We start from the raw sequence: 27,554 nt of genomic DNA on the forward strand, positions 1-27,554 counted from the left end.
GACACTTTCGGAGATACCTGTAGTGCACCTTTATAGTCACCCAGTTACGTTGTGACGTTTGGTACACCCAAAGCACTCCTACGGTATCCGGGAGTTACACGATCTCATGGTCAAAGGAAAAGATACTTGACATTGGAAAAGCTCTAGCAAACGAACTACACGATCTTTGTGCTATGCTTAGGATTGGGTCTTGTCCATCACATCATTCTCCTAATGATGTGATCCCGTTATCAATGACATCCAATGTCCATAGCCAGGAAACCATGACTATCTGTTGATCAACGAGCTAGTCAACTAGAGGCTTACTAGGGACATATTATGGTCTATGTATTCACACGTGTATTACGATTTCCGGATAATACAGTTATAGCATGAATAAAGACAATTATCATGAACAAATAAATATAATAATAATGCTTTTATTATTGCCTCTAGGGCATATTTCCAACAGTCTCCCACTTGCACTAGAGTCAATAATCTAGTTACATTGTGATGAATCGAACACCCATAGAATTCTGGTGTTGATCATGTTTTGCCCTAGGGAGAGATTTAGTCAACGGATCTGCTACATTCAGGTCCGTATGTACTTTACAAATCTCTATGTCTCCATTTTGAACATTTTCACGAATGGAGTTGAAGCGACGCTTGATGTGCCTTGTCTTCTTGTGAAACCTGGGCTCCTTGGCAAGTGCAATAGCTCCAGTGTTGTCACAAAAGAGTTTGATTGGCCCCGACGCATTGGGTATGACTCCTAGGTCGGTGATGAACTCCTTCACCCATATTGCTTCATGTGCTGCCTCCGAGGCTGCCATGTACTCCGCTTCACATGTAGATCCCGCCACGACGCTCTGCTTGCAGCTGCACCAGCTCACTGCTCCTCCATTCAACATATACACGTATCCGGTTTGTGACTTAGAGTCATCCAGATCTGTGTCGAAGCTAGCGTCGACGTAACCCTTTACGACGAGCTCTTCGTCACCTCCATAAACGAGAAACATGTCCTTTGTCCTTTTCAGGTACTTCAGGATATTCTTGACCGCTGTCCAGTGTTCCTTGCCGGGATTACTTTGGTACCTTCCTACCAAACTTACGGCAAGGTTTACATCAGGTCTGGTACACAGCATGGCATACATAATAGATCCTATGGCTGAAGCATAGGGGATGACACTCATCTCTTCTTTCTCTTTTGCCGTGGTCGGGCATTGAGCCGAGCTCAATCTCACACCTTGCAAAACAGGCAAGAACCCTTTCTTGGACTGATCCATTTTGAACTTCTTCAAAATCTTATCAAGGTATGTGCTTTGTGAAAGACCTATGAGGCGTCTTGATCTATCTCTATAGATCTTGATGCCTAATATATAAGCAGCTTCTCCAAGGTCCTTCATTGAAAAACTTTTATTCAAGTAGGCCTTGATGCTGTCCAAGAGTTCTATATCACTTCCCATCAAAAGTATGTCATCTACATATAGTATGAGAAATGCTACAGAGCTCCCACTCACTTTCTTGTAAACGCAGACTTCTCCATAAGTCTGCGTAAACCCAAACGCTTTGATCATCTCATCAAAGCGAATGTTCCAACTCCGAGATGCTTGCACCAGCCCATAAATCGAGCGTTGGAGCTTGCACACCTTGTCAGCATTCTTAGGATCGACAAAACCTTCCGGCTGCATCATATACAATTCTTCCTTAAGGAAACCATTAAGGAATGCCGTTTTGACGTCCATTTGCCATATCTCATAATCGTCGAATGCGGCAATTGCTAACATGATTCGGATGGACTTTAGCTTCGCCACCGGTGAGAAAGTCTCATCATAGTCAACCCCTTGAACTTGTCGATAACCCTTAGCGACAAGCTGAGCTTTATAGATGGTCACATTACCATCCGCGTCTGTCTTCTTCTTGAAGATCCATTTATTTTCTATGGCTCGCCGTTCAACGGGCAAGTCAGTCAAAGTCCATACTTCGTTTTCATACATGGATCCTATCTCGGATTTCATGGCTTCTAGCCATTTGTCGGAATCCAGGCCCGCCATCGCTTCTTCATAGTTTGAAGGTTCACCGTTGTCTAACAACATGATTTCCAAGACAGGGTTGCCGTACCACTCTGGTGCGGAACGTGTCCTTGTGGACCTTCGAATTTCAGTAGGAGCTTGATCAGAAGTATCTTGATCATCATCAATAACTTCCTCTCTAGTCGGTGCAGGCGCCTCAGGAACATTTTCTTGAGTTGCGCCATTTTCCGGTTCAAGAGGTAATACTTCATCAAGTTCTACTTTCCTCCCACTTACTTCTTTCGAGAGAAACTCTTTATCTAGAAAGGATCCATTGTTGGCAACAAAGATCTTGCCTTCGGATCTGAGGTAGAAGATATACCCAATGGTTTCTTTAGGGTATCCTATGAACACGCATTTTTCTGATTTGGGTTCGAGCTTTTCAGGTTGAAGTTTCCTGACATAAGCATCGCATCCCCAAACTTTTAGAAACGACAGCTTAGGTTTCTTCCCAAACCATAATTCAAACGGTGTCGTCTCAACGGATTTCGATGGTGCCCTATTTAAAGTGAATGCGGCAGTCTCTAAAGCATAGCCCCAAAAAGATAGTGGTAAATCGGCAAGAGACATCATAGATCGCACCATATCTAATAGAGTGCGATTACGACGTTCGGACACACCATTACGCTGAGGTGTTCCAGGCGGCGTGAGTTGTGAAACTATTCCGCATTTTCTTAAGTGTGTGCCAAATTCGTGACTCAAGTATTCTCCTCCACGATCTGATCGTAGAAACTTGATTTTCCTGTCACGTTGATTCTCAACTTCACTCTGAAATTCCTTGAACTTTTCAAAGGTTTCATACTTGTGTTTCATTAAGTAGACATACCCATATCTACTTAAGTCATCAGTGAGGGTGAGAACATAACGATAGCCACCGCGAGCCTCAACACTCATTGGACCGCACACATCAGTATGTATGATTTCCAATAAGTTAGTTGCTCGCTCCATTGTTCCTGAGAACGGAGTCTTGGTCATTTTACCCATGAGGCATGGTTCGCACGTGTCAAATGATTCATAATCAAGAGACTCTAAAAGTCCATCTGCATGGAGCTTCTTCATGCGTTTGACACCTATGTGACCAAGGCGGCAGTGCCACAAGTATGTGGGACTATCGTTATTAACTTTACATCTTTTGGTATTCACACTATGAATATGTGTAATATTACGTTCGAGATTCATTAAGAATAAACCATTGACCATCGGAGCATGACCATAAAACATATCTCTCATATAAATAGAACAACCATTATTCTCAGATTTAAATGAGTAGCCATCTCGCATTAAACGAGATCCTGATACAATGTTCATGCTCAAACTTGGCACTAAATAACAATTATTGAGGTTTATAACTAATCCCGTAGGTAAATGTAGAGGTAGCGTGCCGACGGCGATCACATCGACCTTGGAACCATTCCCGACGCGCATCGTCACCTCGTCCTTCGCCAGTCTCTGTTTATTCTGCAGCTCCTGCTATGAGTTACAAATATGAGCAACGGCACCGGTATCAAATACCCAGGAGTTACTACGAGTACTGGTAAGGTACACATCAATTACATGTATATCACATATACCTTTTGTTTTGCCGGCCTTCTTGTCCGCTAAGTATTTGGGGCAGTTCCGCTTCCAGTGACCCTTCCCTTTGCAATAAAAGCACTCCGTCTCAGGCTTGGGTCCATACTTTGACTTTTTCTTCCCAGCAGCTTGTTTGCCGGGCACGGCAACTTCCTTGCCGTCCTTCTCAAAGTTCTTTTTACCCTTGCCCTTCTTGAACTTAGTGGTTTTATTGACCATCAATACTTGATGTTCCTTCTTGACTTCTACCTCTGCTGATTTCAGCATTGCAAATACTTCAGGAATGGTCTTTTCCATCCCCTGTATATTGAAGTTCATCACAAAGCTCTTGTAGCTTGGTGGAAGCGACTGGAGGATTCTGTCAATGACCGCATCATCCGGGAGATTAACTCCCAGCTGAGTCAAGCGGTTATGTAACCCAGACATAGTGAGTATGTGCTCACTGACAGAACTATTTTCCTCCATCTTACAGCTGAAGAATTTGTCAGAGACTTCATATCTTTCGACCCGGGCATGAGCTTGGAAAACCATTTTCAGCTCTTCGAACATCTCATATGCTCCATGTCTCTCAAAACGCTTTTGGAGCCCCGGCTCTAGGCTGTAAAGCATGCCGCACTGAACGAGGGAGTAATCATCGGCACGTGTCTGCCAAGCGTTCATAACGTCTTGGTTCTGTGGGACGGGTGGATCACCTAGCGGTGCTTGTAGGACATAATCTTTCTTGGCAGCTATGAGGATGATCCTCAGGTTCCGGACCCAGTCCGTATAGTTGCTGCCATCGTCTTTCAGCTTGGTTTTCTCTAGGAACGCGTTGAAGTTGAGGACTACGTTGGCCATTTGATCTACAAGACATATTGTAAATATTTTAGACTAAGTTCATGATAATTAAGTTCATCTAATCAAATTATAATGAACTCCCACTTAGATAGACATCCCTCTTCTAGTCATCTAATTATAACATGATCCGAGTTGGCTAGGCCGTGTCCGATCATCACGTGAGACGGACTAGTCAACGTCGGTGAACATCTTCATGTTGATCGTATCTTCTATACGACTCATGCTCGACCTTTCGGTCTTCTGTGTTCCGAGGCCATGTCTATGCACATGCTAGGCTCGTCAAGTCAACCTAAGTGTATTGCGTGTGTAAATCTGTCTTACACCCGCTGTATGTGAACGTAAGGATCTATCACACCCGATCATCACGTGGTGCTTCGAAACGACGAACTGTAGCAACGGTGCACAGTTAGGGGGAACACTTTCTTGAAATTATTATGAGGGATCATCTTATTTACTACCGTCGTTCTAAGCAAACAAGATGCAAAACATGATAAACATCACATGCAATCAAATAATAATAGTGACATGATATGGCCAATATCACATAGCTCCTTTGATCTCCATCTTGGGGCTCCATGATCATCCTGTCACCGTCATACTCATCGACATGTAAGTTGTGATTCCTATTACAATAGCATGAACATCTCATACATCACATATAGATCATTCATCATTCATCACAACTTTGGCCATATCATATCACAAAGCACTTGCTGCAAAAACAAGTTAGACGTCCTCTAATTGTTGTTACAGGTTTTACGTGGCTGAAGTAGGGTTCTAACAAGAACGTTTTCTTACCTACGTGAAAGCCACAACGTGATTTGTCTACTTCTATTTACCCTTCATAAGGACCCTGTTCATCGAATCCGCTCCAACTAAAGTAGGAGAGACAGACACCCGCCAGCCACCTTATGCATCTAGTGCATGTTAGTCGGTGGAACCGGTCTCACGTAAGCATACGTGTAAGGTTGGTCCGGGCCGCTTCATCCCACAATACCGTTGAAGCAAGATAAGACTAGTAGCGGCAAGAAAGTTGACAACATCTACGCCCACAACAAATTGTGTTCTACTCGTGCAAGAGAACTTCGCATAGACCTAGCTCTGATACCACTGTTGGGGAACGTAGCAGAAAACAAAAAATTTCCTACGGTTTCACCAAGATCCATCTAGGAGTTCATCTAGCAACGAGTGATTAGATGCATCTACGTACCTTGTAGATCGCAAGCGGAAGCGTTCAAAGAACGGGGATGAGGTAGTCGTACTCGACGTGATTCGAATCACCGAAGATCTTAGCACCGAAAGGACGATGCCTCCGCGTTCAACACACGTACAGAACAGCCACGTCTCCTCCTTCTTGATCCAGCAAGGGGAGAGGAGAGGTTGAGGGAGATGGCACCAGCAGCAGCACGACGGCGTGGTGATGATGGAGCTGCAGTACTCCGTCAGGGCTTCGCCAAGCGCTATGGAGGAGGAGGAAGTGTTGAAGAGGGAGAAGGAGGCAACCAAAGGCGTGGGAGAAAAGCCCTCCTTCCCTTACTATATATAGGAGGGCCAAGGGGGGGCGCCGGCCCTAGGAGATCCAATCTCCTAGGGTGGGGCGGCGGCCAAGGGGGGTTTCCCTCCCCCCCAAGGCACCTAGGAGGTGCCTTCCCCTCCTAGGACTCTATCCCCTTGTAACCCTAGGCGCATGGGCCTCTTTGGGGCTGGTGCCCTTGGCCCATGTAGGCCAAGGCACACCCCCTAGAGCCCATGTGGCCCCCCGGGACAGGTGGTCCCACCTGGTGGGCCCCCGGGACCCTTCCGGTGGTCCCGGTACAATACCGATAACCCCGAAACTTGTCCCGATGCCCGAAACAGGACTTCCCATATATAAATCTTTACCTCCGGACCATTCCGGAACTCCTCGTGACGTCCGGGATCTCATCCGGGACTCCGAATCAACATTCGGGTTACTGCATATACATATCCCTACAACCCTAGCGTCACCGAACCTTAAGTGTGTAGACCCTACGGGTTCGGGAGATATGCAGACATGACCGAGACGACTCTCCGGTCAATAACCAACAGCGGGATCTGGATACCCATGTTGGCTCCCACATACTCCACGATGATCTCATCGGATGAACCACGATGTCGAGGATTTAAGCAACCCCGTATGCAATTCCCTTTGTCAATCGGTATGTTACTTGCCCGAGATTCGATCGTCGGTATCCCAATACCTTGTTCAATCTCATTACCGGCAAGTCACTTTACTCGTACCGTAATGCATGATCCCGTGACCAGACACTTGGTCACTTTGAGCTCATTATGATGATGCATTACCGAGTGGGCCCAGTGATACCTCTCCGTCATATGGAGTGACAAATCCCAGTCTCGATCCGTGTCAACCCAACAGACACTTTCGGAGATACCTGTAGTGCACCTTTATAGTCACCCAGTTACGTTGTGACGTTTGGTACATCCAAAGCACTCCTACGGTATCCGGGAGTTACACGATCTCATGGTCAAAGGAAAAGATACTTGACATTGGAAAAGCTCTAGCAAACGAACTACACGATCTTTGTGCTATGCTTAGGATTGGGTCTTGTCCATCACATCATTCTCCTAATGATGTGATCCCGTTATCAATGACATCCAATGTCCATAGCCAGGAAACCATGACTATCTGTTGATCAACGAGCTAGTCAACTAGAGGCTTACTAGGGACATATTATGGTCTATGTATTCACACGTGTATTACGATTTCCGGATAATACAGTTATAGCATGAATAAAGACAATTATCATGAACAAAGAAATATAATAATAATGCTTTTATTATTGCCTCTAGGGCATATTTCCAACACCTTCATCTATGGCAGAGGGTGCAAGAAGTAACGCTGCAGGAAGGCATGGATGACATCATATCTTGGTCTTGGAAGGGCGACGACAAGTTTTTAGTCCGTTCAGCTTATGCTGTGAAGTTCGTTGGTAGAAAGGTGTCGGCCACAACGCAATTCACGTGGAAGTCTAAAGCACCATTGCGTTGCTGCTTCTTTCTATGGCTAGCCATGAAGAACAGGTGTTGGACAGTGGACCGCCTGGCGCCGCGAGGCCTACCGCATCCGGATGCATGCTCGTTCTGCAACCAGCAAGTGGAGACTTTGGACAACATCGAATTGACATGGGTCTTCGCAAGGACGGTATGGAGGACCTTGTGCACCACGATCGGCAAACCGTCCTGGACGCCCACGGGCCACGGCACATGACACATTGGCAGGTTGGTGCATGAACAAGCCAAAGAACACGCGCATCATCGTAACCATAGTATTATGGGAGCTTTGGAAGCATCATATTATCGCTTCTCCCTCGCTTGACGGGCTCATTGAGAGGATAGTGGCGGAAAGGAACGACTGGCATCGTGCTGGATTGCTTAAGGGAGACTGGAACGGCGTAGCAGCCAAGCTATTAAGGTGGGCGAGCGGCGAGTAGTCCTAGATTATGTTCTTCTCCGAGTAGACATGGAAGCTTGGCTCATGATAATTTATATGTACTCCCTCCGTTTCCCTTTACTCCGCGTATAAAATTTGGTCAAAGTCAAACTACACAAAGTTTGACCAACTTTATATCAAAAAATATGAACGTCTCCAATACTAAAACTATATAGTATGAAAATACATTCAATGGGGCATCTGATAATATTTGTTTCATATTATGAATATTGATATTCTTTTAATATATAAAGTTAGTCAAACTTTATAAATCTTGGATTTGACTAAACTTTATATACAGACTAAAAAACCGAAGGGAGTAACATCTATGGTGGATTTGGGTTCTCTACCCATCTTTTTCTATAAAATATGACACCCAAGTTGTGCGTGTTCAAGAAAAAAATTGGATGTTTTTTGGAAAGATTTCTTTTTTGAAAAGAATGTTTTCATTTATGCACTGGACCCAGCAATATAACTCCGGCACAAATTCACCCCAAACAACAGGGGTCTCGGCCAAACCATAACCATACCTCGCAAGAACATGCGCTACACTATTGCATATATGACGACAATGCTGAAAATGAAAGCACTCAAAAGATATAAAACAGCGACTCCTTGCTTCTCTAATCAGGTCCTCGATCTCTAATAAATCTGAAAGATTTTTTTGTCACACGAGATGAACGGCCGACTACTTACTGACACGGTCGTAGCACGGGAATACGCAGGGCCCAACAGTACATGGGCCCAACATATTAAAGTATTCTAGGAGTGTATTGGACCGAATACCGCCAAAAGCAGCCAGGCCAGCCCAACTTCCCTTGCTCTCCGTGCTCCGCTCGTCCACTCCCTCACTCACTCACCGCCACCGCCACCGCCGCGGCAATGCCGCCGCCGATGGGAATGCGGGCGCTGCTGCTGCTCCTGCTTCTCGCCTTCGCCGCCGGCACGTCCAGTGCCGCACCTAGCGGAGCAAGCCCGATCAAGAACGTGGTGGTGCTGGCGCTGGAGAACCGGTCCTTCGACCACATGCTGGGCTGGATGCGCCGCCTGCTCGGCCTCCCCATCGACGGCCTCACCGGCGCCGAGTGCAACGTCGACCCCACCAACTCCTCCCTCCCGCCCGTCTGCGTCTCCGCCGACGCCTCCCTCGTCGTCCCCGACGACCCCGGCCACTCCTTCGAGGACGTGCTCGACCAGGTCTTCGGCTTCCGCCCCAACTCCACCGCCGGCGCCGCCGACCAGCCGGCTCCCCCCACCATGTCGGGCTTCGTCCGCTCCGCGCTCTCCGTCAACGCCCTGCTCTCCTCCGCCGTCATGCGGGGCTTCACCCCGTCCCTCCTCCCGGCCTTCTCCGCGCTCGCCGCCGACTTCGCCGTCTTCGACCGCTGGTTCTCCTCCCTCCCGGGCCCGACCCAGCCCAACCGCCTCTTCCTCTACTCCGCCACCTCCCACGGCGCCGTCGCCCACGACAAGTGGAACCTCCTCCGCGGCTACCCGCAGCGCACCATCTTCGACTCCCTCGCCGCCGACGGCCGCCGCTTCAACGTCTACTTCAAGACCATCCCCACCACCCTCTTCTACCGCAACCTCCGCACCGTGCGCGCCGCCGCCCAGAGCTTCCACTTCTACGACTCCGCATTCAGGGACCACGCCCGGAGGGGGCGGCTCCCGGCGCTGTCCGTCATCGAGCCCAGGTACTTTGACCTCACCGGCACGCCCGCCGACGACGACCACCCGGCGCACGACGTCGCCAACGGGCAGAGGCTCGTCAAGGACGTGTACGAGACGCTGCGTGCCAGCCCGCAGTGGAACGACACCCTGCTCATCGTCACCTACGACGAGCACGGCGGCTTCTACGACCACGTCGCCACGCCCGTCGCCGGCGTGCCCAGCCCCGACGGCCTCAGGGGCCCCGTCCCCTTCTTCTTCAAGTTCGACCGGCTCGGGGTCAGAGTGCCCACAATGATGGTATCGCCGTGGATCAAGAAGGGGACGGTGGTGGGGCGGCCGCCGAACGGGCCGACGGCGACATCCGAGTACGAGCACTCCTCCATCCCGGCCACCATCAAGAAGATCTTCAACCTCAGATCCGACTTCCTCACCAAAAGGGATGAATGGGCAGGCACATTTGAGCACATCTTCACCCAGCTTGACCAACCAAGGACAGATTGCCCAGGTACTGCTACGGAGGATCTCTCACATGAACACGATGGGGAAATTTTGGCAGATTTATAGTCAGAGTTCACTTAATTTAGAAGAATTATAGTCAGAGCTCACTTAATTTAGCAGAATCATACTAGTTCACATTTCACTTAATTTGGATCCTCTCTACTTAATACTACTGAGGATCTCTCACATGAACACAATGGGGAATTCATTTCAGCAGAATCATAGTCATCACAATTCCACTTATTCAGATGCTCTCTACATAGTTTGAAGCTCAAGAGTATGAATGAAGAATGGAAAATTTGGCAGAACTATAGTCACAATTCACTTAATTTGGATGCTCTCTGCTTAATTTGAAGCTTACAGTATGAATGAAGAAACTTTGTTCTGTTTTCATCCTTTACAGAGACTTTGCCAGAAGTGCCATTTGAGAGAACACCACCAGCGAAAGACCACGGAATTCTCTCGGATTTCCAGCGTGAGCTCGTCGAATTAGCAAGCTTCTTGAACGGCGACTACATGTTGACGAGCTCCGCTCAGGAGACGCAGAAAAAGATGACCGTGAAGCAGGCCGACACGTATGTGAGACGAGCCATCACAGGTTTTCTGCAGGCAAGCAGGCAGGCCAGACGGTTAGGCGCAAATGAGTCTGCAATTGTTACCATGAGGTCATCTTTGACAAGTAAGAGTACCACCTCAAGTCCTTAATTAGATAAGTCAAAGGCTTAGCAAGGCTAGCATCTACAATGTTGTGAAATATTAGTATATATATGAAATGCCATGTGACACAGTTATAACCGAATAGGGGGCTGCAAGAACCTTAACTGTATAGCCCCTTTTGCCAATGTAATACTCATTTTTACCTCAAAAATGTAGAGTGCACATCTGGGGATCATTTCCTTGAATTTCGTTATGGAGGAACACATTATTATATAGTATTCATTACCGAGGAACATATTATTATATATATAACAAAAAATTACGGAGGACAATTGTCTTTGACAAATGATTACCTGGGGTGTTTGTTTGTTTTACAGTAGTTTATTGTTCACTGAGACTCATTGGGGGGATGTATAAAATTTATCTTCTTTTTTATTTATTTTAGAGTGGACATTGTTTGGTTTATATGGGCCATAACCCATTGAGCTTCTGATATCTCAACCTCTCTATGGCAAAGCCTATTAAGTAGTCAACATTTCGATCATTATTTGTACTTCTGTGAGCATGATCATCTGAAACACTAGTATAGCAGACACAGAAGAGGGGGAATCAGGAGTAGTAACTAGTTGGTTGACCCAGTGCTGGATGCCTGGATCGGTCAAGTACCTTGTGACATACCTATAACTGAATAGGGGCCTCCAGTAGCCTTCATGATACAGCCCTGTTTGCCAATTTAACTAACTTTTACATTGAAATGTAATGCACATGTGCGGACCATTTGCTTGAATTTTGTTACAGAGGAACATATTATCTCTATAACGATAAATTACGGGGGACATTTGTCTTTGGGAAAATGGTTACCTATGGTGCTTTGCTTTAAATTTGTTGTTCACTGAGAAAGTTAGACAGGCTGGAGGGATGTATGATTTCAAGTTATGGACATAATCAAGCTTAGCTTCTTACTTATTCATTTTTAATTGGCCACGGTTTGGTTCATGTGGATCATAACCCATTGGGCTTCTTATATCACAATGTTTCTTCTGCAAAGCCCAGCTAGTGCAGTGGCAGCTATTGAGGAGGAATCTATTCTGACAAGCATATCTGTTTGTTAATAGAGACCGTATTTCTTCCTCGAACATTTCAGTCGTCACTTCTGCTTCGGTACACCCCCCTAATCAACGGTTAAGATTACCACATACCCCTTCATAATAAAGGGCAAGATGGTCTTTTTTGAAAGTACGTCGCGAGAACTCGTTCATATAAGAATTGCACCTCACGACTGGGCCGGCCCATTAAGCAATGTCCCTCCTACCAAGTTCAATATAAATGATGTAAAAATACTGATAAAAAGATGACACCCCCCTAAATACATCAACGGTTAAGATTACCACATACCCCTTCATAATAAAGGGCAAGATGGTCTTTTTTGAAAGTACGTCGCGAGAACTCGTTCATATAAGAATTGCACCTCACGACTGGGCCGGCCCATTAAGCAATGTCCCTCCTACCAAGTTCAATATAAATGATGTAAAAATACTGATAAAAAGATGACCTCGTGAGGACTTGAAGTCAAGACCTCCCACCTAAAGACAAGCGCTGCTAACCACTTCATTCCACCAGAATTCATGGTAATATGTAGCGCCAAATATATAAGAAAACACAAGAGCGTTAATACACAAGAAATATTTTCTCAAAAAATCGAAACTTTTCCGAACATCTTCAGGAACATGTTGTGGTTTTTATTTTTCGGTTTTTGTTTGTCTCGTCTTCCTTCTATTTTTTATTTTTATCTTTTTTCATTTTATTTTCTTTATTAAAAAACTTTAAACTATTTTTTAATCATCAACCTTTTTCTTAAAACCATGAACTTTTCAAATTCATGAATATTTTCATAAATTCATGAACTTTGTTTTCAAATATGTGAACTTTTTTTCAATCCATGAAGCCTTTTTAAATTTTACAAACATTTGTCAAAGCCTGCAATTTCTTTTTCAAATTCGTGAAAATGTGTTTTAAAAATTGATGAAATTTTCTTAAATTCGCGAACGATTGTGTTGGCCTAACAGGAACCGGACGGGAGCGATGTTGTCGCCTAGTTGAACCAAGGCTGAATTATTTTCTCTTTTTTCGTTTTCTTTTATTTTTTCATTAATTCATTTTTATCATTTTTGAAATTTACTATTCTTTTTGTAACCTGTTAAAAATTGAAATATTTTTGGAATGCCATAAACTGTTGTTGTTTTCAAATATTGCTTACAGTTTCGGAAACTATTTGGGAATTTAACTGTTCCTCTTTTCGAAATTTTTTGTTCACAAATTTAACAAATGTTTGCGTTTCAAAATTTTGATATTTAAAAAAAACCATGTGGTTTGCAATTAGTGTACAACATCAAGTGTTCAAGTTTCTAAAATTTTGTATACAATTTAAATTTCTAAAATTGTTGACAAATTTCCAAGAAATTGTTTGGATATAATAAAAGGTTCATGTTGATTGATAATGACGGAGATTGCAAATAACGTAGGCATTCAAATTAGAGAAAACTACATGCTCACACATGCACCCGTCTCGCCTAGTCTAGCACACTCCTAAAAATAGTAAATTTTTTTGGACCATGGATAAATGACACCAGTTTATCTCACGTGTGGGCATGCCCAAGGTAGTCCCCAACGCAAAATTCAAACGAATTCAGACACCCTAACACATGTTGCGTCACGTGCGGGTAGTATTTTAGGGGGTTTCACTGGGAAAACCATAGAAAATGCATATAATATCAGAAAGCAATGAAACATATCATGCATGCCTTCCATGGAGATGCTAGTGTGTGGAATTTTTTTTGGCTCCATTTGGTTAATGTGAAAAAAATTGGTTCGAGACTTACACTACCGACAGACCCGAACGGTCCCGATTGAACATCGTGTAGGCCCTGTTGTGCATGAAATGACATCAATTTTTGCCAGCATTTGGGTATGCCCATTGAGGGCCTCCATGCAAAATTTGAAACAATTCGGACACGAAATGCATGTTGCGTCACATGCGGGTAGTATTTAAGGTTTTTTCACTCGGAAAACTCTAGAAAATGCATATAATGTCAGAAATCAACAAATCCTGGCATGCATGCTTCCATGGTGATGCTAGTGTGTGGATTTTTTGGGTTCCATTTGGTTAATGTGAAAAAAAAAACTGGTTCAAGACCTACCCTACCGACAGACCCAAACGATCCAGATCAAACATGGTGTAGGTCATGTCGTGCATGAAATGACACCAAATTTTGCCAGCGTGTGGGCATGCACATGGAAGGCCTCAATGCAAAATTTGAACGAATTCGAACACCAAACACACGTTGTGCCACATGCGGGCAATATTTTAGGGCTTTATCACGGGGAAAACCATAGAAAATGCATAGAATGTCAGAAAGCAATGAAACTTGGCATGCATGCCTTCCATGGTGATGCCAGTGTGTGGAAATAAATCGATTCCATTTTATGGTCCTGAAAAAAACTGCTTTGAGACTTGTCGTGCCAGCAAACCTGAATGAACCCGGTTGAACATGGTGTAGGTTCTGTCATGCATGAAATGGCACCAAATGTTGCCAGTGTATGGCCATGCCCAAGGTAGTCACCCACGCAAACCTTGAATGAATTCGAACACCGAACACATGTTGCGTCATGTGCGGGCAGTATTTTAGGGGTTTCAGTGGGAAAACCCTAGAGACTGCATATAATGTTAGAAAGCAAAAAACATGGCATGCCTAAAGCGATGTGGTACTAAACAGAAACGTTCTCTAGCTCGGTTTGCTGCAGCCTTAGAAATTTCCTACGAGGTTGTGAGTTCGATCCGGTAACGACACAATTTGCCACTGTTTTTTTTGCCTTTCCCGGTGTAGGTGGGCCGGCTTCATGAAGCCCAAGCGGGTGCACGCACCGTAGGGCGCACGCTCAACGAACCGTTGAGGAGGCAGGGGAATAGTACCACCTCGTAAGAACCGGCCAAAGAAACCACGTACGGAAGAAGTGAAAAAAAATAGAGGATGACGGTGAACCCGACAAACTCAATCCGTGCTTTATTATTAGGGAGAGATATATACATTTGAAACGAATTTTTGGAGTACCTTTATTTTGGAAGCAGATTTTTCTGAATAATATATTTCCATTCCATGTGCTTCTATCGGAAAAAAAAATGTTTCCATGGCGTTTGCGTTGCTGAGAAAAACCATCCAGAAGCAATTGATTTTCTTTATTTGTTTATTTATCGGAAGCAAATCTGTTCCATGAAAAAAACTCGGAAGCAAATATGTAATTTTTGGGAAGCATTATTTTTTGTGTTTGTTTGTTGGAAGCAATCACAACCAACCAAAACAATTAGCGTAATTTCTGGGAACCAGTTACTAGTTTGTTACTAGAAGCACAAAATTAATTATCCATGGAGAGATTAGCGGGAGGAGATGCTATATACGTGGGAGTGATTACTAGAAGCACTGATTTAGGAAGGAAATATTCAGCGCCTAACCTTCGTGTCAGATCAGACGAAATGTTAATCCAGCGGCCACCAAGACGAAGGTACCAATAGCTTGTTGCATATTTTTTTAACACTTATTACATAAGAGAAAAACAAGGTGTAAGTGGGCCGGCCCATGACGAGGGAGCAGTTGACGTATTTCATAGACGAGCCATCGTACATACGAAAGTGAGTAAAGTCCATATTGTCCTTTATACGTTTTGTGAGGGGGGTTGTACCGAAGCGGTGCTCTTCAGTCGTTTGTTGTGTTTCTGTGGACATGATCATCTGCAACACCTTTGCTGATGCTGGATTCATCTTTGCATCTGTCTTTAAGACTCTGTTTTTGTTTTATCAAGTGATTGTGCTTGTTACTAACCTCATCGTTTAACCTGCAACCAAAACTTTCAGTTATATTTCCATTTTACTTTGTATTCGTGTAAGTCATAGATCACTATCATTGTGTAAAGCAGGGGACCTAGAGTAAGTAATGAAGTTCCTGATAAACCTGGAGTTGAAACAAGGTCCCTTTCATGCTTTTTATTCAGAAAGCAAGCAACCAAAGGCTTCATCATGCATGCATGGTCCATTCAGCACACCACTAGTCCATTCTTGTTTTTGCTTTGGCAGCCGACACAGACATCCCACTTACTCCCTAACCGATGCATATTCTCAGTCTCACCCACGGACACACACCGTGATCTAATCTTGTCAATATGACAGACCTATGAACAGCATGCTTTAACCTGTCAAGCCACGACAAGACAAAGACTTGGCATGAGATTTGCGGGGGTCCGGACTCTTCTGCTACTTCACCATCATCTTTCATGTTCTCGAACGCACGTCTGAATGCATGCCATTTTAATTATGATCATCTTTCATGCTTTTGCTTTTTTGCAAGAGAGGATTCTTATGAAGACAACGCTCAAATCGCCAGTAACTATTGCCTATCGGTGTAACTTGGTAACCCGGAACTTGCTTTTGCTTGCTGTTTATCAGGAACCATTTCTGCGTGGTCAGGAAAGTTAGTAAGACTTGGTGTGCGGCTATTTAGGTGTCCTCTGCCTACCCAGTTCATGGGCCTGCTTAAGTAGTTAGCTGTCCACCAAAACTAACCAATGGTTAACCTAGCTGACCTTCCTTTCTGAAGCCATGTACTCCTACATAGACAACTTTTTTTAGACAAATTCCCCTTACCAACAATAAGTATACTCTTATCAGCTCCTATGCATGCAGTAACCTGCTGAGTTTCCTTTTTCATCAGTCTTACAAACACATTTGAATTCTGCTCTACATGTTTTATTGTGAGACACAAACATGAATGGCATGACATACTCCCACTGTAAAAAATATATAAGAGCGTTTTTAGATCACTAAAGTAGTGATCTAAACGCTCTTATATTGCTTTACGGAGGGAGTACTAGTTGGCAGTTACTACTGTTAACTACTGCAGCACCAATTATTGATCCATTTAGTTTACTGGACACCAGATTGCTTAGGAACAGAAAATTCCAGCCTTTACAACTGCCTCTTAACTGCTCAAGTGAGAAGTAGTCCATTTTTTGTGCTTATGAAAGACTTGACTCTCCTTGCCCTTGCCTGATGTGGTTAAAGAGGCCATGTTTCTTCCTGGAATGAATGGAATGTGCATGCATGAAAGCTCTGCTGCAACCTCCTTTCCTCCAGCTACTGGCATTGTATGGCCACCATATAGCTCTGCTGCACAAAGAGACCGAGCATCTTCTATTCTATCCAAGGAGGAGGCGGAAGGTAGAGAGGGGAGAAGATGCAGGACTGGTCCTGTTGACACTATCTTTAACTAAAGTGGCATTTTGATTATCAAGGAAATTATCAGTAACTTGGTGGGTAAAATGACATTTTAATTAGCAGTAACTGTTGAGATTTAACAAGGAACTTACAAATAACATGCTTTAACCTGTCAAGTCACGACGAAGATTTGCGGTGGTTTGGAATTTACTAGTGCATGCTTTTAACCATCTTCTTTCATTCTCTCGAACTCGCATCTAATCGCGCGTCATTTTTAGCTACCATCATCTTCCATGCTTTTGCTTTTCACCGAGACACATTTCATATTATCAGTAGCTATTGTCTAATTGTGTGAGTTGGTAACAAGGAACTTGTTGTTGCCAGCTGTTTTATCAGGAATCCTTTTTGTGTGGTCAGGAAATCTTTTTTGTGAGGATCTCTATTTAGGTGTCCTCTTCCTATCCAGTTTATTGGTCTGACTTTGAAGTGCCAGCTTAATTAATTAGGTGCCCTCACCAACCAATGGTTAACCTAGCTGACCTCCCTTTCAGAAGCCATGTATATACCCCTACACAGGCAACTTATTCCCCTTATTAGTGTCTCTTAGCTCCTATGCTTGCAGTAACCTGCTGCCTCCCTTTTCGATCAGTCTATTAAAACATCTGAATTACTGCTGTGTAATGCATGGTATGACAGGAATGAAGTCTGATACTGATAGCAACGGAAAGTTGCACTTTCCTCTCGCGACCGCGTCGCCCCCCCCCCCCCCCCCCCCCCGCCGGCGCGCGCGCGCGGGCGACCGGCCGCGCGCCAGGCCTCCTCCCTCCAGGCCCTCCCTCCCTCCTCCCTTCCCGCCGCCGTCGCCGGCGCCCGCGGCCGGCTTGGCCCGGGGCTGCTGGTGGCGGCGGCCTCCTGGCCCTTCCCCTCCCGGTTGCTCTCCAGCGCGGGCGGAGCTGCTCCGGGCTCCGGGGGGTGCGTTTAGGCGGCGGCGGTCTGGCGTGGCGGGGGGTTCCGTGGCGCATGCAGGCGAGCAGCTGGGCGGCGGCGCTGCCGTTGGCGGCGGGGCAGCGCGGCGGCGAGATCTGGCGTCGCCCGCTCGGCCCAAATCTAGGCCCTTCAGGCCCCATCTGGGCCTGGGCGGGCCGGCGGCGGGGATGGTCTCCGGCGTGGCTTCTGGGAGGCGGAGGAGATGCGACGAGCGGCTGGGTGCCGGCGACGACGACGCCGGCCTGTTGCATCGTGGCCGGCGGGGCTTAACGGGCCCGCTTCGGGCCTGGCTGGGCCAGGGGTGGCCCGGCATGCCCCGCTGCCGCGTCCGGACGGCTACCGCGACGGTGCCGGAGGCACGGGCCTCCCGCACGACGGCGGTGGAGGTGGTTCCCTCCCGCTCGATGTCGGTGTTGCTGCTCCCGTCGTGGTGAGCTTCTCTCCGGTCCTCTTGGCCTCGTGGTGGTGTTCGTAGTGAGGCGGCGTGGGTGGCGGCGGTACTGCGTTGGCGCATGGTGGTGGGCGACGGTTTGGCAGGTCGGTTCCGTCCGGTTGGGCGGTTGGGGTTGGAATGCGGGAGAAATCCCTGCCGGCTTCGGCCCCGACGCGGTGACACCTGTAGGTGCCACCATTCCTTCCTGGAGGGTGTCGGTGGTATCCACCCCCCACCTCCCTCCGCGTGCCCGGGGAAACCTGAGGACTCGTCCGGGCAGCAGCGTCGTCGGCGTCGCATCCCTTCTTGGAGGTGCTGCTTGGTACGCGGCGGATCGGAGACTTGGTCTGTGGTGATTTGTGTCCGGTGGGCGCCGCGGTGCCGGGTCATCCGCGCTTTGCCAAGCTGCCGTGGTTGGCATTTGTTTCTTCTTCTTTTTTCTTGGTGTGTTGTGCTGCTCGCCACAGCGTTATCTGTACTCGATGTTGGTTGCTTTGGAATACAAAGCGAGGGAAACCCTTTTTCGGTAATGCATGGTATGTTGTGAGACAGAAACAAGAATCAGTGCTACTACATCTGTTAAATACTCCAACACCAATTATTGATCCTTAATTTATTCTACACCAGATTGGCTAGGAACAGAGAAGCATGAATAGCATGTTTTGTGAGACAGAAAAACATGAATAGCATGAAAAAGCATGAACAGCATGCTATACTTGTTGCTACATCTGCCCAAATATGTACTCCCTCCGTTCCTAAATATAAGTTTTTTTAGAGATTCCAATATAGACTACATACGGAGCAAAATGAGTGAATCTACACTCTTAAATATGTCTATATACATCCGTATGTAGTTCATATTGAAATCTCTAAAAAGGCATATTTAGGAACGGAGGAAGTATCCATTTAATTTATTCTACACCATATAGATTGTTTATGAACAGAAAATTTCCAGCCTTTCTAACTGCCTCCAACCGCCCAAGTGAAAAGCGGTCCATTTTTGGTGCTCATAAAAGGCTCGGCTGCCCTTTGCCTGTTGTGGTTAAAGTAGAGAGGCCGTGTTTCTTCTTCCTGGAATGATGGCATGTGCAGCATGAATGAAAGCTCTGCTCCAACCTCCTCCTCCTCCTCCTCCATCTACTGGTATCCATTGTATGGCCATTATATAGCACTGCACAGAGAGATAGACTGGCTAGCTTAGCTGCTGCTATATAGACAGGCTCCTCCTCTGCAGTGTGTCAGAGCATACCCTGTTCTACCTTAGGAGTCAAGAAGAGTAGAAGGTAGAGAGAGAGAGTGAGGGGGGGAGAAGATGCAGGACTGGGCTGGAGTGTTCATCCCTCTGGTGCTCTTCATCCTGCTGTCGCCGGGGCTGCTGTTCCAGATCCCCGGCAAGTGCCGGATCATCGAGTTCGGCAACTTCCACACCAGCGCCGTCTCCATCATCGTCCACTCCGTCATCTTCTTCAGCTTCGCCGCCATCTTCCTCATCGCCGTCGGGGTGCACATCGACCTCGGCCCCTGAACCGAACTCGGTGTTTCGTGTTTTCAACATCCATCCATCAGCTGAACATGTAGCTGGGCTGGGTTCTCTGAAAGTTTAGGGTCTTGTTTATGTGGGTTCATGCATAATAGTGTCTCTCGCTCGCTCACCGTGTCGATCGGCAATGTCGCCGTGGTGACTGGGGATGAAACTGGTTCTTTGCTTGTAGCTAGATTCACTTACCTCAAGATAAATAAAGCTCTGTTTCTGTGACACTTTTTGTCATTCAGATTGTTTGCATTTCCCTTGTGCCTGAAGCTGCTTCAAGAGAGGACGAAGCAGGTTAGCAGTAGTAGTTACAGTGTCTGTCAGATACAAGGAGTGTTTGGTGTGGAGTCGCGGTAGGATGTGAGTGGTGCTGGAAAGGAACAAATTGGAGAGCATCCATCAAAGTCCCCAGCTGAGGGTGAGTGAATGATTCCTCGTCCTAAAAGAAACGCACAGAGCATTCAGTGAAGAACTGAGCCTGGTTTTCAGAGTGATTAAGGAAGAAATTTGTTCCTAGCTTCTAGCTAAGATTCAGTCACCTCTGAAGATAAATTTAATTTTGCAACCTCCATCCTTGTTCAGATTGTTTGCATTTCTTTTCTCCCTGAAACTGTTTCGGCGCAGCGGCGCCGAGGAAACAAGGTCAGTAGTTACAGTATGTGTCGGGTAAAATGTGCGTAGTTAACAGAGGGTTTGGTGTCGAGTCGCGGTAGCGCGCGCGGTGCTGTGTTGGCTTTTATCTACAAAGCGGGGCGAAAGCCTTCTTTCTGGGTAGTGACTGGTGCAGGAAAGGAACAAAATCCAGCTTATGTGAGTGTGACCTAAAAGGAACAGGAATAAAAACGTCGCTGCTCCAGCTTTGGAACTGGTGTGTGTGTGTAAATTGGTCTGGAAGCGATTCAGAGAATGATGCAGAGCTGCTGCTGCTTCAGTGTATCCTTGCATTCAGGCTGCAAGTGATTCAGAGAGTTATTCAGAGAACGATGCAGAGCTGCTTCAGTGAAGAGCTGAGCCTACTCTTGAGAGAGTGAGAGTGATGATATGGTGGACGGTGTCTGTCTTGGCTACTGTAGCTGGCTGGTGTGCTTGTTGTTAGCCGTGCTGACAAGTGAGCATGCAGGCTGCGTCTTTAAGCTTCTGACAGTGACACATTATCTGCACACGAACACACACATACACCAGTCAAATATACAGTAGTGGTTGGTTAGTAGCAGTAAAAAGATGACATGTTCAGCTGGTGGTGTAGTACACGAGGCTAAGGCAGGATGATGAGAGACACAAGTGATCTTCTTCCGGACTGCAAATAAGTTGTCTAGGTCTCACAGGATGTGGCCTTTGGGGTCTCAGAAGCCGTGATGTGATGGATGGGTTTTGTTTTGTTGCCTAGGTCCACCCAACACTTGAACTCGCCTGCTAGTGACAATTTCTCGCCGGCCGGCCGCCACGCCCTGGACGGCACGGCAGCTCGCCCGATCTGGTCACGCCAGACGCCACACTGTCATCACCGTCGTCGTCATCGTCCGGCCAACATCCTATTTATAGATGGAAACTTAACTAGGAGAGCAGCACTGGCATAGATACACAGAGCTGTTGATTGACAGAGGGGCGCTCGAGCTCACCGTTGATCGGACGAACATGTCGGGCGACTGGGGCCCGGTGCTGATCGCGACGGCCTTCTTCGTGGTGATGCTGCCGGGGCTGATCTGCGAGATCCCCGGCGGCGGGGGCCGCGGCCGGCCCGAGTTCCACAGCATGAAGACCAACGGCATCGCCATGTTCGTCCACACCGTCATCTTCTTCGCCTTCTGCGCCATCTTCATGGTCGCCGTCGGCGTCCACGTCTACGCCGGCTAAACCTCCCGCACTCCACACACCACCAGCTAGCTAGTAGTGCTAGTGTGAGCAAGAGATCCATCGTGTGTGTTCCATGTTTGTATTTTTTACTCTATTTATAATCTATATGCTCAGGATTGTCTGTCAGTTCATCAACCTGTGATTTATTGAATGGTTGATTTGAGCCATACCCCCAAAAATATCTAGGTGCAATTCAGTAGCACCAGTCAAAGAGGGCTAAAATTGATGAGTGAGTTTCATCGACCCAAGAAAAAATATCTCAGAAGGAAAAAAGTTCAAAGACAGACCAGATTGGCATGTTCCAGTTTCACAGCTTTGATTTTAAAAAAAACTTTGATTTACATGCGAACAGACACATCACAACCAGCTTTTGTTCCTTCTTCCTTCAGTGGAACCAACAGAGCTTCCACCTCTCTCTACATAATCTAATCATGAGACAACAATTGCACTGAACTGCGCTGAATTCCCACAAAATCCAGCACTACCACAAACATCCGGCAGCGATCAATCACCGGCGTCTTCGCAAATGTGGTTATTGCCTCCTGCTGCTGCTGGAAGGAGAAGAGGCCATCTTTCCCTCGACGTACTGAGCGAATTTCACCCTTGGGCCCTGAATCCATTCAAAGACACGATTGTTTAGTTAAACCGACTCCGGCGAGTTCTCATGGCAAACCGTTGCACAAGGTAGGGAGGCCACTCACAGGAATTTTGCAGTGAGAGTTGAGCTCGGCCAGCATCTGCTGCCGACGCTCCTTGGCCACCTCCTCTACCCGCAACGCCCTCTGGCAAGCTTCCATCTGCTCCTGCTGCAGATTTAACAGAAGTGTTTCTTCAGTACTGACATCTTTTAAAACAGAAAATTCAAATATATTGCAAGTTACAGTAATGCTACAGGCAGCTAAATCTTCAGACAGGATTCCCATCCATGATGGGTAAACAGCCAAAATAAATTGTAAGCTGAGAAAGGACAGGTCAGGTTACAGGCATTGCACTCCCAGGTTTTAATTTAGTGTTAAAAGCCAGTTTCCTAATATGTTTTACTAGTATGTGCTCACAAGAGTTGCACACATAAATAGAATACACAAGGAGTGCCATGCAGAGGGCTCATGACAGATATAACCATGATTTGAAAATTGCAGCCAAGTTTAAAAAATGCATGTGGGTGACAACCTGAATTAAGTCTTGGTCCTGGCAATGAATCTTCATTTAGGCAGATGATGATTCATTTAAAACAAGTAGCAAAGCAAAATATACTATTCAGCGTTTCTCTCCTTTGGAGAAAAATGCAAGTGTAGAACTTCATCACAAGGACGAGAAACTGAAAGTGAAGTGCCGGTGAATACACTTACCTTGCCAGAAGATTTCTCCGCCATACTCCTAAGACTTGCCACCTCCTCCAGTAAGTTCACTATTATATCATCTGCCTCTTGCATCTGCTTCCTAGAGAACTCAAAAGCTCTATCAGCACGTAGACGAAACACACTGCAGTCCAAGCACATGCAGATGCCCCTGCACCCCATTGTATGCCTCTTAAGTATTCCCTTCTTTGGAGAAAGTTTCTTCGGAGAAAAGCCCCGCTTCTTCAGAAAAGAGGCGCCGCTGAAAGCGCCACTGCTAGGGGAGGGTATCTTCGGAGAAAGGCGTTGTTGTTCCAAACAAGGAGAACCCAATGGAGACGGTGTGCCCACTTTACTCAGCCCTGATTCAGCATGTGCAACACAACCAGACATTCCCTCTGCTGATAAGGGTGAGCCAATAGAAGGTTCAGAAGGCTTGCAGATCATTCCCACATCAAGCAGTAGGCCACCAAGAGAAGCCACAGAATCATGTCTCTCTGGTGAACCGTGTGGATCAGCTCCACCATCCACCATTACTGTCTTGATAGAACATCCTGACTCTGGGCTCTGGCATTGTTGTGCTAGAGCAAGATCAGCATTGCATTGTAACTTCTTTGAGTCACATGCCTGAGGCTGATCTTTCATCAGAAACTCACCCTTGTCTGATGCTAATCCACTTGACTCATCTCTGTCATTAAGTACAGAATTCTCATCTGATTTTGTTGCCTTTTCTTCAACTATCCTCTCAGCTTCAGCTACATCACTTTCCTTAGCAGAGCCATCTGAGACAGCAAGCTGACACTGTCCACCAGCCAGGACATCATTCCTCTCTGATGTTAGCTCACGCTTGTCTGGGGATAATAGGTCTCCATCTGAAGCCAACACTTCTTGTGTGACTTTCTGCACTTCAGCTGTACTGACATCCAGAGAGACTTCTGCAACTGGAACAACAGACTGAAGCTGTACACCCTTCAAAAGATAGTTCTCATCTGTTGATGATATTTCTTCTACAATTCTGTCAAGTTCAGCTTGGTAGCATGCTTCAGGGGAGCCTTCTGAGACAGAAAGATGATTTCCACTAGCCAACACATCATTTTCAGGCAATGCTAATTGCTTCTCTTCCGAGACTGTTTGAAGTTTGGCCATGTCTTCTTTCTGAGAAGAGGTTTCTGGTACAGAAAGACAACAGCACACTATAAGAACAGGCAACTCTAAAATAAGTGTCACAGATCATGAACAGCAAATCACAGCGATGGACTCACCATTCTCCATGAGAAATGGCAGCATCCTCTTGTAGCTAAATGAGCTTCGATGGGGAACAAACTTTGACCTCATGCAGCGGGGAACGGACTGAAACAGGCAGAAGAATACATGATGTCAATTGTCACAACTATACAGGAAATGCAGTTAACATTGTTTAATTTACACGTGCAAATAAGAGACATGGTCTCAAGAGCTCACCGGCTTGCTGCTTGCAAGATCAGCAGGTACAATCTTGGTTTCCTCTTTCACACTGTCACAGCAATCCTTCGCCTCCTGAGTTCCTTCAGCCTTCCCAACAGGCAGGTCTACAGAATCCATAGGAACAGGCTTCTCATCTGATTTTGATGCCTTCTCTTCCACAGTGCTTTCAATTTCAGCTGCATTTCCTTCACCATGAGTGTCTTCTGAAACAGGAAGCTGGTTCTGTCGACCGGACGGAACAGCATTCACGCCTGATGCTAATTCACCACTCTCTGAAGACAATGGGTCTCCAACTGAAGCTGGCTCTTCTCCTTGTGTGCCTTTCTGCACTTCAGCTGCACTGCCATCCAGCAAAACTTCTGCAGTGGCAGATTGAATCTGTCCACTGGCCTGGACATCAGTCTCATCAGATGTCATTTGCTGCTCTTCTGATAATCTTCTAAACTTGGCCCTGTCTCCTTCCTGAGAGGAGATGTCTGGTACAGAAAGACAATAGGAAACTATCAGAAAGCCGAACTTGAAGAGAACTGCGGCAAGTAGGATCACAATCAGCTGCACGCAGCAGTCGACTCACCGTTCTCCATGAGAAATGGCAACATCCTCTTGTAGCTGAATGAGCTCGGGTGATGAACAAACTTTGACCTCGTGCAGCGGGCAAGAGACTGAAACGAGCAGAAGCACAGATTATCTCACTGCTACGCAGGAAATCTAGTCAACCCTGCTTAATTTACTGACGTAAACAAGAGACGTAGTAGTATCAAGAACACTCACGGGCTTGCTGCTTGCGAGATCGACAGGGGCAGACTTGGTTTCTTCTTTGACACTGTCACAGATCTCCGTGTCTGCTACAGCCTTCACAACAGGCGGCGGCTCCACGGAATCCAGAGGAGCAGCTCCGCCTTGACTCCCACCCACGGGAGGTATCTCATCAGCCAACCCGGAGTCAGATCTGCTGAGCTCCTTGCTTGGGATGGGAACCTTGTTTTCGGAGGGCATGTCCTTGCTGCTTGAGATGTCTGAACCTGTAAAACACATCCGAGGAAATGGGGAATGAAATGCGAGCCCAAGCACACGAACACGGGGGAGGGAAACCAAGTAGAGGGTGGGTGGTGCTACCTTTGTTGGCCATCTGGTTGAGGAAAGGGAGCAGCCGCCGGTAGCCGAAGGAGCCCGGGTCGCGCACGAGCTTGGACCGCGGCAGCATCTGATCCATTCACCAACGAAGCGGGGTGAGATGGGGAGCAGCAGAGAGGTCGAGAGACGCGCAAGGTACGAGACAGATCGAGAAACTAGCGGGGGAGGGGGGGACTGACCGGCTTCCTCTCGCGGTCTTCGGCGGCCGTCACGGGCTCCGGCGGGGTGCTCTGGATCTGGACGGATCCGGGCTTGGCGGCGGCCGCGGCGCATTCGGGGGAGACGTCGAGGGTCGCGGACGCGGGAGGGACGACGCGGCGGAGGCGGAGGTCCTTGACGGACGCGCCGCCGCCGGCGGCGGCACCCCCGTCCCCTTCGACGAGGTGGAGCAGGAGCTTGGCGTGGCGGCGGGAGGTGATGCCGCCGACCGGCGTGGCCGGGATCTGCTGGCTCGGCATGGTGGTGGTGGGGGCGGCGGCGGCGGCTGCGTTCGCGCGCGCCTCTGGCTCGGGAGCTGTCTGGGCGGGATTGGACGATGGGAGTGGGGGAGGGTTTGGGGGGGAGAAGAGGACGGGATTCGGCGGCAAAGTTGGGATCTTTTGGCGCCAAAACGGGTTGGAGGCGGGGGAGAGGGAGAGGGACAGGCTGGTGAAATTGAATTCTTTCTTTTTACTGAGAAAACCGCGTAGGATTTTCGAAGTTTGAACGGTAAAAATGCGGGGTGCCCCGCGGGAGTTTATTTCTTTCTAAAAAAATAAACGAGATTGTGTTTCTTTCCGGTTTTAGAGGATATTTTGTATAATCGAACATCAATTTCAGCTCTTGTTCCTGCATGAAAACTGCCAAAAACGGTGAAATTTAGCGAACGTGCGATGATACCCCTATGGGTGTAATGGGCAAATGTTACCTCGAGTTGTGAGGCGGTTAAGTTGTCGAGATAACTAAGGGCATGTTTGGTTACTTAGGGCATCTCCAATGCCGACCTCCAAAACGGGCACGGTGTCCGCCCACAGACTATCCAAACCAGTCTGCGGACATAGATGCAGGAGCTGGCCATCTAACCATGACTGCATACATTTTAAAAAAAATTGAACTAAACGGACGAATTCCACACAACTTGGTTGATGTTCACTTAAACTAGACCAAATTCATCACATTTTTCCACTAAATCATAATCGGACTAGGCTTTTTTAACCTAGTCTAAATAATCGCCGGCCGCAGCGGCGGCCACAGCGGCGCCCGTTTCTCATGACATGTCTTCCCCATGTTCGGCAAGTTCACCAGTCGGCCGTGAGGCCTCGAAAGTGAAGCTTCGGCGAGAAGGGAAGAGTGGTGGCCCTCCTCAGACCCAAGCCACGACAGCTTCCAGTGTGCTACTCTTCCTCGCCAGTGTCTGCCATGTTGACATCGTCGGACGTGGACGTGACGGCCTCGTCGTCGTGGCGGCACGGCAAACATGGAGCTGAAAACGTCCACAATCTCCTCCTCTTCCTCCTCCGTCGCGTCAATGCCCGCGAACAGGGTGTCTTTCTTCGCCCATAGGACACCCAGCTGCCATGGCTCGTGTTGGATCTCACGGGCGGTGGGGTAGGACCGGAGCAGCGCCCTCTGCTCATCCAGGAAGCCCGGATCCTCCGCCACCATGGTCATGACGGAAATGTCATTCGCCTGGTCGCGTGTGATTTATTCCTTTGTGAGTCAGTGCTCGTCGAGAAGCTAGAGGTTGTACCTTTGGTCCTCCCGTGCATGTCGAAACGCCGCCTCCCGCTCTTCTGCCATCATGTCGCCTGGCCCAAA

The 27,554-nt window shown here is 47.2% G+C and overlaps 4 protein-coding genes across 5 annotated transcripts; 3 read left to right on the forward strand and 1 right to left on the reverse strand.

Annotated features, from left to right (window-relative positions):
- Window positions 1-8,726: 8,726 nt before the first annotated feature.
- Window positions 8,727-11,048, forward strand: LOC125542729 (non-specific phospholipase C6-like). Its single transcript, XM_087546287.1, has 2 exons — window positions 8,727-10,105; window positions 10,502-11,048. The coding sequence occupies exons 1-2, from the start codon at window positions 8,812-8,814 to the stop codon at window positions 10,801-10,803; spliced, it is 1,596 nt and encodes a 531-aa protein (XP_087402413.1). The 5' UTR covers window positions 8,727-8,811; the 3' UTR covers window positions 10,804-11,048.
- An 8,437-nt stretch (window positions 11,049-19,485) lies between these two features.
- LOC125542732 (uncharacterized) lies at window positions 19,486-20,193 on the forward strand. The gene has a single exon (XM_048705903.2). The coding sequence runs from the start codon at window positions 19,750-19,752 to the stop codon at window positions 19,960-19,962; it is 213 nt and encodes a 70-aa protein (XP_048561860.1). The 5' UTR covers window positions 19,486-19,749; the 3' UTR covers window positions 19,963-20,193.
- A 1,142-nt stretch (window positions 20,194-21,335) lies between these two features.
- On the forward strand, window positions 21,336-21,948 carry LOC125542730 (uncharacterized). Its single transcript, XM_048705902.2, has one exon. The coding sequence runs from the start codon at window positions 21,604-21,606 to the stop codon at window positions 21,820-21,822; it is 219 nt and encodes a 72-aa protein (XP_048561859.1). The 5' UTR covers window positions 21,336-21,603; the 3' UTR covers window positions 21,823-21,948.
- A 165-nt stretch (window positions 21,949-22,113) lies between these two features.
- Window positions 22,114-26,312, reverse strand: LOC125542728 (uncharacterized). 2 transcript variants are annotated; one of them, XM_048705901.2, is made up of 9 exons: window positions 25,937-26,312; window positions 25,740-25,827; window positions 25,395-25,645; window positions 25,198-25,285; window positions 24,621-25,099; window positions 24,422-24,509; window positions 23,172-24,328; window positions 22,524-22,625; window positions 22,114-22,432 (listed from the first exon to the last, which is right to left on the reverse strand). In XM_048705901.2, the coding sequence occupies exons 1-9, from the start codon at window positions 26,213-26,215 to the stop codon at window positions 22,355-22,357; spliced, it is 2,610 nt and encodes an 869-aa protein (XP_048561858.2). In that variant the 5' UTR covers window positions 26,216-26,312; the 3' UTR covers window positions 22,114-22,354. The 2 variants fall into 2 exon arrangements, with proteins under 2 accessions (XP_048561858.2, XP_048561857.2); XM_048705900.2 differs by having other exon boundaries at window positions 22,524-22,628; window positions 25,937-26,311.
- Between the last annotated feature and the right edge of the window lie 1,242 nt (window positions 26,313-27,554).

Source organism: Triticum urartu, chromosome 3A (assembly GCF_056163025.1).
Source record: "Triticum urartu cultivar PI428250 chromosome 3A, HENAU_Tu73, whole genome shotgun sequence".
Taxonomy (NCBI): domain Eukaryota; kingdom Viridiplantae; phylum Streptophyta; class Magnoliopsida; order Poales; family Poaceae; genus Triticum; species Triticum urartu.